At 42.8% G+C, this 12,056-nt stretch overlaps 1 protein-coding gene and 1 long non-coding RNA gene across 2 annotated transcripts; both read left to right on the top strand.

Moving 5' to 3' along the window:
- The first annotated feature begins 4,601 nt into the window (after nt 1-4,601).
- LOC136827868 (uncharacterized) lies at nt 4,602-8,142 on the top strand. The gene is made up of 3 exons (XR_010849848.1): nt 4,602-7,453; nt 7,606-7,675; nt 7,976-8,142. It is a non-coding gene; the product is annotated as an uncharacterized lncRNA (long non-coding RNA).
- Nucleotides 8,143-8,323: 181 nt separating this feature from the next.
- On the top strand, nt 8,324-9,085 carry LOC136827593 (uncharacterized). Its single transcript, XM_067085069.1, has one exon. The coding sequence runs from the start codon at nt 8,324-8,326 to the stop codon at nt 9,083-9,085; it is 762 nt and encodes a 253-aa protein (XP_066941170.1).
- The last annotated feature ends 2,971 nt before the right edge of the window (nt 9,086-12,056 follow it).

Raw genomic sequence — 12,056 nt, 5'->3', positions numbered from 1 at the left:
CGTTGTGGATGAAAATTCACAAAATTTTTGGTCTTTCGAACCGGATTGCAAGGACGAGACCGATCTTCAACGGTTATGCTGGTGAGGCTATGGTATTTAACGTGTTAGCCTTGGGGCATTCGCAACTGCCCAATAGAATCCCCGATGTCGAAGGGGGCTAGAATTGGGTTAATTAGGAAACCCGGTGGACTAGTGAGTCATTTTGAATCTGATAGCCTACCCTTTTGGAGATGTAGGTACCATTTATTAATTCTGTACATAGGCAGTAATGACTTAGCAAAGGATCCAGTGTTTGATGTTTGGGAACGTCATCGTGCCTTTGTAGAGCGCTTAAGACAAATTGCAGTTACTGTTGTTTTATGCAATGCAGAAATTGGAACATACGAAGAAACGAACCGTTTCAACATTGATCCTGAGCAGTACGATGCTGGTGTAAAAGACTTTAATGCTCGTTTGAGAAGGTATTGTGCTAGACATACGAGATATCAGGTTAGGCATTTACCGATGAATGCATGGGTGTATCGACGTAACCGGACAGCCGATAATGTTCATTTCATCAACGGTGTAAGAAGTGCGTTTGCCAATCGCATCGCGAAACCCGTGCGTAATGAACAAGCCGGCCAAACTAGAGTAAAAAACCGAAATGAATAATATTGGTCTTGGTACGTCGTTTTGTTTTGTTTGAAAACGCAGTTTTACAGCCATACACATTTCTATTCTTCCTATACAGATTAAAGTAGTCACACCCTCCTCCTTACACATCGGTAACGTAAATATATCGCCCTTCTTCCATCAAAATGACGAACCACACAGAACCTTCTTTACTGCTGTAACTAATCTGCTACGAGACACTTTAAGCACACCGAGACCTCGTCGAGTCTCATAGCCTGTTTATGGAGAAACGCTAATAGAGTAAGAGCGGATGAGAAAGTACTTAAAGATGCGTACGTCCAGTCATTAGTAACTATTAACCCCCAAGTTGAAAGTGAAGTTGAGAAAGTCTTAGACCGCGCTCGCAAGGCCATAACCTTGATTATTGACAGAATAAGTTCCCTATCGAACTCTGTTCGACCCAAGAAAGAATTATCACGACTTAGGAGAGAAGCGAATATAGCAATTTCATAGAATTGTTTGATGTGCTAGTTCATGATCGACCTGATCTAGACGACGTGACTAGATTTACTTATCTAACTGGATCGTTGAAAGGAGAGCCCCTCAGACTGATTAGCAGACTGAGTATAACTGCGCATAACTATGCCATTGCAAGAAAGCTATTGAAAGAGAGCTATGATGACACGAACCAAGCGTTGGTCGTGTTGCATCGTAAGTTAGCCGATTTACCCGTGCCTAAGTGTAATCATCAGGATTTGTGAAAGTTCAGAGTTGAAGTTGCTCCCCTTAGCGAACAAATTAAGTGGCTTAGCGGGGCAGCATTAGATCATGGTATCGTAAGAGCCCGTCGCCCCTACGCCGTCTCTTCCAAACACAACCGCACCGCTCCTTCTGCCTGAGCAGTCGTCTCAGGTGCTGAGCCGATTAATCAGACTTTACGCACGTCTTGGGGGAGAGTATTAGAGCCCGAAGCTGTCTCTTCCAAACACGTGTGTGTTCGTGTGTTCGTCAATCGTCATCCATCAGAGTGGACAGGACAAAATAGGAGCGTCTCGTTTTCTTTCTCTACAGGAACGCGATTTCAACCATACAATATTTCAGTCTGTTTCTCCCTAACCATTGTTGTCTTGATGTATGTACAATCACCACTACTTGCATTACCATGCAAGCATTCTAATCATGTACTCATAATGTTCCACCGAATCTTCTGTATCAAACCGTATGTATGTTCCTGTTTGTGAAGACGCCAAACGTCTCCATTTCACATATATTATGCTACTGCATTGTATCCATTAATCTGTCTCGAATCTCATGCAATTAGCCATATGTAGAATTTCATGACCTTTCCATTGATGTGTGTTTTAACACCGTACGTTTATTACGTGTCTCAATATCGCCATCTGCTTGTCTGCTGGCAAACACAGATGTCTAAATCTTTTATCTCTGTTTTGCATATCTGTGTGTAGACGCTACCTTACCGCTCGCACGAGTCAATAACATCGAAGATTCTGTACATTTAGGCTAAGGCTAGGATACCTGTGCACATGGCAAAGAATAGTAGACAATCCTCAACCATGCAAGTACTGTGAAACAATCCCAGAAGAACCCCTGGAACACTACCTTCTTGACTGTACAGAAACAGAACAGCTAAGAACAAGTTATGAAGGAAATGAAAGAACAGCTACCCAAATAACAAAGCACATACTGACAAACATCCATGAATTTGCAGGCTTCCTATGCTCCTACCCACCACCAAGATAACTCTAAAGAATCCATACCTTAAACCACCCACCCTCCTTCCCTATTCTTAAATCAGACTCAACAGACTCGACCCAGACAACAAATAAAAATCCATACCATTCATCACTAAATGCTGACTTTAGAAATCACCCCTCCCCTATCATTCCATCCATCACAATCAACACCCAACAAATACACAAAACACATACAGACACAAGAATTAGGACCGGACAAGGAATATGGCTTTGGATCACCACGAACTAGCATACTAGCTACCTGTGCCTACTACTCAATTCTTCTTTTTTCCATCTGTTGGCCTCTCCCACTAGCCAACACTCTCTGCTATTGTACTTTTATCCTCATCTGATGGGTACCTTAGGGTTCAAAGAGGTTGCAACCTTGCCTGTTAAACCTTTTCATTTCAAAATTTCACCCCCACCAAAATCACTTTCATGTATCATAATAAAGTTTTCATTAACCTACCCATCTCACAGACTCATCATCAACATATAGTTACGGGCTGCTCTAGAAGCAAGAGCCCGTGCTGGCACAAGGCCAGCTAAATCTTAAACAACAACAACATGTACATTTATCTCAGTAAGGAACTACCAATAAACCAGTTAACACCCAGCCAGTATGTCACTACAATCCCAGTCCTTACACTGGTGACCCCGGAGTGACCCGAAGGACCCGGCCGACCCAAGATGACGATCCACGCGCTGACAGACCCTTCGCCGCCTTGCTGCTCCCAGCCATTCCTGAATTCTCAGTAGAAGTCCGACCCTCCGAGATGACCCACCCCACCACTGGAGCCCTGGATGCCTCCTCCAGGAAACCTGAAGCCGCCCCCGCACTCGTACTGGATGAGCTGACCAACGAAGGACTAGCAAACGGCATCCTTCAGCCTGCTGCTGCCCCTCTCGAGCTGGCTACCAAGGATCAGCCACCGTCATCCTTCAGCCCTCGAGCCGCCACCGAAGGATCATCCGACGTCACCCTTCAACCCGCTCCCGTCCTCCTCAAGCTCCTGCCGGCCGGCACCGCCCTTCAGCCTCCTACCCGCCCCTAGCCCAAGCCCTTCGAGCCAACTACAATTGTTGGCAAGACAATTTCCGCATCGATGCCTTGCTTGGGTGGTGGGGGGGAGTATTGTAAGAGCCCGTCGCCCCAGCGCCATCTCTTCCAAACACAACCGCACCGCTCCCTCTGCCTGAGCAGTCATCTCAGCAGCTGAGCCGATTAATACCCACGTCTTGGGGGAGAGTATTTGTATGAGCCCGACGCTGTCTCTTCCAAACACGTGTGTGTTCGTGTGTTCGTCAATCGTCATCCATCGGAGTGGACAGGACAAAACAGGAGCATCTCGCTTTCTTTCTCTACAGGAACGCGATTTCAACCATACAATATTTCCGTCTGTTTTTCCCTAACCATTGTTGTCTTGATGTATGTACAATCACCACTACTTGCATTACCATGCAATCATTCTAATCATTTACTCATAATGTTCCACTGAATCTTCTGTATCAAACTGTATGTATGTTTCTGTTTGTGAAGATGCCAAACGTCTCCATTTCACATATATTATGCTACTGCATTGTATCCATTAATCTGTCTCGAACCTCATGCAATTAGCCATATGTAGAATTTCCTGACCTTTCCATTGATGTATGTTTTAACACCGTATGTTTATTACGTGTCTCAATATCGCCATCTGCTTGTCTGCCGACAAACACAGATGTCTAAATCTTTTATCTCTGTTTTGCTCTGTCTGTGTGTAGATGCTACCTTACCGCTTGCATGTGTCAATAACATCTTCGAAGATTCTGTACATTTATCTCAGTAAGGAACTACCAATAAACCAATTAACACCCAGCCAGTATGTCACTACAATCCCAGTCCTTACAGTATGTTACTTTGCCTATTGTGTCAGAACTATCAAAAGATGACGTGTATCGTCGCATTACTGATCATCTGAGAAAGTGTGACTTTAATCTTGATGAAATGTATTCTGCTATCGATTACAAATTCGCTCATGTGAGAATGATGCCCTCCAGAAGGGAGAGGATCTTTCAGTTAATGTTCAAACTGAAACTGTACGCTCGAGCGCCATGCGCTCCCAGAATTGTCCATTCTGTAACTGTAATCACACATCGTATCAATGTACCAAATTTTCCAGTACTGCTGCCAAAAGGCGCCAACTCATACTCAATCACAGATGTTTTAATTGCTTAGCTACAGGACATGTGAGTCATCAATGCCCCAGTAGACGAACTTGTAAACTCTACAATGAAAGGCATCACCACATCATTTGTGAAGGGAGTGGCTGCAATAGATGGTCTCACAATGTGTTCTCGGGAAACTGTTCTAACCATACACACCCGAGTCCGTCCCACCAAACAATCGCCCGACCAGTAGTTCAACACTGAAAGATTGTCACAGTCACCCCTGAATCCTCCCAAGGAAAATGTGTGAATCGAACTCGTTCAACCGTTGTAGCCAGTTCCAATCGTAGCGATCAAAGTAAAAGTAAAGTAAATGAAAAACCTTCCACCAGTACGAAAACTGTAAAGAACGAAACGACTGCTGAATTACCCACCACCTTGTTACCCACCGCTACAGTAGTTATGTACAATCAGAAACAACCAGTTACTACCAGGATGTTTTTGGATACTGGTAGCCAGAGGAGCTTTATTTCAACATCATTGGCTCGTAAATTGAGATTGAAAGTAATTAGAAAGGCAAAGTTCAATTTAGCCCCCTTTGCTTCTCAGTCAGTTACGGGAGAATACGAGATTGTTGATGGTAGAGTTCATCTGGGAAAATGCGTGGTTAGAGTAAAGTTAGTTGTTCATGATCATGTTGATACCCCCATTCATAATTTGGGATTAGTAAATGTCAAAAAACAACTGGAAGGTAAGGGATATACTGTACATTAGCTGATGGTAAAGCAAAAAGTGATTTGCTGAAAGACATCAATCTTCTCATTGGAGTAGATTATTATGGTTATTTTGTGATTGGAATGGAAAAGGTAGATGGCGTGAATTTGTTCTTTACTCATAATGGCGTAGGCCCCTATGGGAAAACACCGCAATGGGCACTGCAAGGTGTCGTAAAATCAAATGTGTGCGCATTGAGAGTCCACAGAATCATAGAAAATGAGACTGGACACACTAGGTATTTCCCCTGACGAACGATTCACTGAGTCTGAGAAAACTGCGATGATACAGGTGCAATAGAGTGTGGTAAAGACCCGAGCGGGTTATCGGGTTAGCTTACCCTTCAAAGGGAAGCAACGTCCCAGCAACAATTACAGTAATGCTGCCGCGCAGCTTAGTGCTTTAGAAAAGCAGTTTCAGAAGGATCCTAGGTACAGAGAGTCGTACCAGTGAGTCCTTGATACTTATCTGAGCTCAGGCTTCACTGAAGAAGTTTCTGAACCCTGAAGCGATGGATATTTTATGCCTCACTTTGGCGTGAGGAAAGAGAGTAGCACAACTCTGTTGCGCATTGTTTTCAATGTATCTTCTAAGCATAAGGGCGAATTGTCCCTAAGTGATCGGTTGTATGCTGGCCCGAATTTAGTCGAGTTTCTGTACAACCTATTGTTGAAATTCTGAACAAACCCCTATGCTGTCATTAGTGATATTAGTAAGGCCTTCCTCCGTGTCCTTTTACACCTCGCAGGTCGTAAGTACGTACGATTCCTTTGGCGACAGGAGCCTAGTAAATCGGCAACCTACGCCTTCAGAGTGGTGTTTTTTGGTGTCACCACCAGTCCGTACCTTCTGCAACAGGTGTTACATACACATCTAAGGGACAATGGGAGAGAAGAGCTGATGAAGTCGTTTTTGAAAACTTATGATTCAATGCCTGAGATGAAAGCTGAATGCAAGCAGGTGAAAGCGTTGTTGGCAGACGCAGGTATGCCTTAACAGGTTGGGCAAGTAATGTGATGGAATTTGATGAGGAAATGGAAGCTGATGAACCAAGTGTAGTGACTGAGTTAGGTATGAAGTGGGATAGAAGTAAGGATGTGCTGAGTCTGAAGGGTGGGAGGAAGGTGAATGAGTCTGTGAGGGGTGGGAAACTCGCGAAACGTAAGTTACTTTCATTGCTAGTGTCGAATTTTGACACGCTGGGATTAGTTAGTCCAGTGTTCGTGAAAGGAAAGCTATTGCTGCAGGATTTGTGGGAAGAAGGGATTGAATGGGATGAGGTGCTGTCGCTAGAGAGGCAATGTCAAGCTCAGGAGATACTCGAGCAGTTTGAGTCAGTGGAAGCTTAGGAGTTTAAGAGAGGAGTGATCGTGAGACAGTGAGCTCCACGTCTTTGCAGATGCTTCCAGTTAGGCTTACAGAACAGTAGCGTATGTTAGAGATGCAGTAGGAAATAGTCAGCTACTTACTTCTAGCATGCGGGTTACGCCGCGTAAGCAGTGTAAGTTGTCGATTCCCAAACTGGAATTATTAGCTTTAATGGTGGTGTACAAAAATAAATGTAATTTATTTTACTGGATACACTTATTTTTCTGTAATTTCTCACTGTGATATTTTCTCACACAGTTCTGTGTGTTGGCTTGCTTGGGGTAACTTTCTCTTTGGTTTATTCAGTGCATGACTTGTTTAGATAAAATATCTTTACAGGTTTTTTGTAATTTTAAGTTCGTATGCATAATGGCCTTATCTGTTGTTGGGTGGTCTTGAGGACCAAAACAAGCAATTCCCAGGAACTAATATTTTGTTTTGGTTTCCGAGCTAATGTGTGAGACAGCGGAGAAATGGAAACCAGTGGATTCTGCTACTAGGACTTGGACAGTAGTCTGTAGCTTCAGGTATATTGACCTGAAGGGTTCACTCGTACAACCCGTTTGACACCGTGAGTGCAATGAAGAGGGCTTAACAGACGTGCCGAGAGAAACTGATCCTGTTATATTACTAATGGATTCTCTTGACGTTTATGTTCTGAGTTTGGAATGGTTCTTCACTAGACACGGGTTCACTCTTTCTCTCCCCCCCACCTCTTGACTTTGCATCCTGCATGGAACGAATAACCGACAGAAAAACCTTCACTTGAACCATTCATGCTTCGCCCTTAAACTAAGGTAAGGCCATTAATGTCTTTTAGTCGAGGTTAAAGAAGTACTGACGTGACCTAAAAATAATAATAAAATAACTCTGTAAGGATAAGTTACCTTAAACTGTTTTCATGCTTTAGGCTATGCATAGTAATATTGTTTACCATTTATTTGTACAGTTCGGCGAGTGCTAGTTGGATGGTATCGGTCAGTTATAGCTCTTTATACGGATGGTGTTATTTTCCGCTGGTGGGTTATTGATTTAAAGTTGATATATGTTGATATTGTTATTTGAGAATATTTTATTTTGTCGGTCTGTCTTTAATTAGGTCCCTTCCTTGTTTGCTGTAGGTGTTAGGATTACCCGAGTGCAGTGACGACCGCTATTTGTAACGTGACTGATTTACCCTCCATTGGTAAATAAGGATATTTGTGTATTGCCATTACATTTAGTTATATAGTTCTCATGTTAAAGTCGGTGCCTTTCGAGTTTGATACAAAGTTTCTTATTTTTATTCGTGTTAATAATATAACTTTCTAAAATTACAGGTTATGATACAGAGTCGGTAGCCCAATAACAGAAGGGTCGTTGAAACTAGAGGAACTGGGGTACTCAAGATTTTTTTTTCATAATGAATTTTATTAAAATACTAAAAATGACTTTCGCATTTTATTTTAACCTCCATGTTTCACCACCTTAAAATTGTATTGAGGTTATTGAAATTTTCTGTATAGGTGGCTTTCAGATTGGCTGGTCACCTGTTTGGATTGTGGAGTTTTGCTTGTGTGGTTGTGTGGACCAATAGTTTGGTTGCCAAAACTTGGGTAGAGACTAAAGAATCCAACCATAATTGTTTCATCTCTAATCGAGTTGGTGAGATTCTATTTCTACAGAGAATGCATGAGATCCAGTTGAAGCGTGTCCCCACCAAGTTAAATCCAGCTGATATCCTCACGCGAGGCATGAACACCAAAGATCTGATACAGAGTGAGCTGTGGCGAAATGGCCCCCATTTTTTACATGTGACAGGTCCTGTAGACATGCCCCCTCAACCTTGTAAGACAACAATATCAGAGGAGTCATGCTTGACAGCTGCAGTCAGGGAATTGAAAGATGAAGGCGAACTTGCAGATCTGGGGAAACTATGGCACATAGAGGGGAGTAAGGTTTCATTTACTTACACGTTAAATGTAATGCGCAATGTATTGAAATTTGTTCGTTCAGATGCTGACCCCTTTCTTAAACTTGTCTTTTTAGAACAGAGGCATCACCTGCCGTCTGTCTGTGCTTATTTAAAACCAGGAATGAAAGTTCCCAGTCACATAAGTAACTTTGTAAAGCAGTTGAACTTAACTATCTGTAATCACATCATTTACACCTGGTCCAGGATTGCTGGTGCAGTAGGATGCAAAGCTAAATTGTTGTTATTGCCAGCTAAGAGTCAGTTAGTTAAATTATATCTTAATCACTTGCATGCAACACATGCCCATTGTTGTGTCAATGTATTAATTGTACTTTTCTTCCAGGAATGCTGGATGCCTGGATTGAGAGCTTTAGCTAAGGGTGTGATCCGAGCATGCAGAGTGTGTAGGATGACCTTCAAGCCTCCGTTACGACTCTCACCACCTCCGCAACTTCCTGCTGCAAGAACACCTTGAACAGACCCTTCGAATGTGTGGGATTGGACCACACTGGACCTATCAAGACCGACACCGGAGTGGTTTACTTACTGCTGATCACCTGTATGGCCACCCAGCTGTTTATTTGGACATCTGCGACACGTTGAAAGCGGACATGTTTATACTTATGCTAAGAAGATTCGCAGCGTCGCATGGTGCGCCCTCGAGAGTATATAGCGACAATGCCACCACCTTTAGGGCAGTTGACACCTTCCTCAGGGAAATCTATCATCAAGAGGAGACCCAGCAATACCTGTGCAATACAGGTATTAGATGGCACTTCCAAACCCCCCATTCTCCTTGGAAGGGAGACTTCTTCGAGAGAATGATTGGTGTGGTAAAACACACCTTAGAGACGACACTCCACAGGAATGTCTTTCACCCAGAGCAGGTTCGAACGTTCGTAAAGGAAGCAGAGGCTGTTATCAACAATCGCCCCCTGGTGTACTCGGGTGATGAGAGAGACGACGGAGTCATTACGCCTTCTCACTTTATATGAGGGGATTTAATTTGACTTCTGCCACCTGTTACGCCCCACGAAGAGACGTGGGACAACCTAACAACGAAGCAACTTTGTCATCGTTATTTTTGTCTGACAACCACCCTCAGCAAATTCAAGGATTATTGGAGAGATGGCTACTTATGGGCGCTACAGGAGCGCTATGATTCAATAGAAGCAGCATTTACACCTCTTAAGGCAGGTGATGTCATGCTGATCATGATTGAATCCAGAAAACGCAGAGAATGGCCACTTGGGAGAGTCCTTACAGTGTATAATGATCCTAAGGTTGTGGCGCAATCAGCCAAGGCTCTTTACGAAGGGGAGGCACACTTGCGCGCGATTAATCACATTGTTCCCTTAGAAATGTCCGACGAAGAAGACAACCCAGATGCCGAGAGAGCAGAAGAGGAAGGAATTACAGACGACCCGATCAATTTAAGTGTGCATGATAGCCAAGAGACAGAAGTACTCGATGGGAATGTGTTCGATGTCATAAGTAATGATAGTGATGAGCTTGCCGAAGAGCAAGCGTGGGGATGTGAAGGGGAAAGTACTGGACGAGCCAGGCTGCACAGAAAAGCAGCCCTCGCACAGCGAGAAAGAATGGCTTAGTGGATGCAGGAAGGGACAGTGTAGGAGAGAAGAAATTGCGAGTGAGGTGAACTATATACAAGTGTGAGTCATAAGGGAGCCTTGAAAGAGAGAGTTGAGTAGCATGCACTTAGCGAGTTCCTGATGAATCGGTACTCCGAGCGCAGGACTATGGTGAAGAATGTACAGTGTTCAAGGACGATGCAAACTCATTGCTAATGATCATATTTGTTCCCTTTTTTAATTGAAATGTTGACCATGTAAGGTATTGAATATTTTAGTAAGGTGGTGCTTTATTGTATTAAAGAATATCTCAACAGGATTGAGGCACTTGAATTGATAATTGTTGTTGCATAGATTTAAGCCCTGTACACACTATGCATCATGATGAGCGTAGTGTTGAATGGATGCGTTGAAAAACCACTTTTTCAACACGAAGGCGCATCACCAACGTATTGATGGGGTGGACCGATTTCAAAAGCCTGCACAGTGATGCATCAGCAGTCGAAGGGGTAGGACGTTCCACTCAGCTCCAGCGCCAATGGCTCGATCACCACCACCAGCCAAACCCTTTGAATGGACAAGGACCAACACTCTATGCTGTTGTATTTTCCAGCTTTAAATTGAGTGTTTGGTGGCTGGGATGCTTGGAAAGAGATATATATAAATATATATATATATATATATATATATATATATATATATATATATATATATATATATATATATATATATATATATATATATATATATATATATATATATATATATATATATATATATATATATATATATCTGAAAGCTTATAGGTCACAAGCATTTTATGAATTACAGTACACAGTAGGTGTTTGAATAATAAGTGTGGCTAAAGGCATTTTGAAAAACCTTGACAAGGAAGGACAAAAGGAATATTTGCCCCTCATCTAATACATTAATTGCACTCTGTATATCCCTTTCAACTTTCTCTTCTCGAACCTGTGATGTTTTACTGTCAAATCTGGCCGGAGAACAAGTGAGCAGTGTTGCAGTACAGTTTGGCCGCTAGTAATTTTATTCAACACCACTACTGCATCATGTGGCTGATACATGATGCATAGTGTGTACGGGGATTAAGATTGGCCACTCAAACTTTTTTTTTTTTTGCTGTTTATTGTCACATTTGACCCAGCTACAACAGGGCCTGGTTGGAGTTGGGCCAAGCGTGAAAACCCCCCTTTTTTTTTCTTCTTTCTTCTTTGAGAGTTGGTAGTTGTATATAGATTTAGTGCCTATCATATGAGCCCTCCACTTTGCAGGTGGGAGGATGTAGTGAAAAGTTACACATTTCACCACCTTGTTGGGTTCCTGGGCGCCAAAAACCACGTTGTCTTTCCTGGTTGCCCATGGGCCGGATGAACGTGCTACGGTCCCATCTGGGCGGCGCTGATGCGCGATCCGAACATGTCCATTTGGTGGGAAAGCTGCAATTACGCCTAATTGAACGACTATAAAAGGTGGAAGCGGACTCGGATGATCGACTCTTCCAATCCAGAATAGTGTAGGGTAAGTTGTTGGTAATAAGCACTGAAAGGTTCTTTGTCAACTCACCCTACCTATGACACAGCAAGTGAGGTAGGACAAGTGATTAAGATTTGTAAATGTGTCCACCGAGGTTCAGTTCCTAAATTATCTTAAACTTGTAGTAAATATTTTGCTAATTAATATTTTTATTCATGCTTTTAGTGTATGGAAGTAATAGTTGTAAATAAATTAGTTTTTAAGCCTCATTGAGCCATCCCTAGTTTGTAGACGTCCTCATCATCCTTTGCAATCCTTTAGCTAACTACATCAGCAAAGAAACAGTGCGTTGTTGATGAA

The sequence above is a fragment of the Macrobrachium rosenbergii genome, chromosome 42 (assembly GCF_040412425.1).
Source record: "Macrobrachium rosenbergii isolate ZJJX-2024 chromosome 42, ASM4041242v1, whole genome shotgun sequence".
Classification (NCBI taxonomy): domain Eukaryota; kingdom Metazoa; phylum Arthropoda; class Malacostraca; order Decapoda; family Palaemonidae; genus Macrobrachium; species Macrobrachium rosenbergii.
This window is presented reverse-complemented; position numbering and strand designations above follow the sequence as displayed.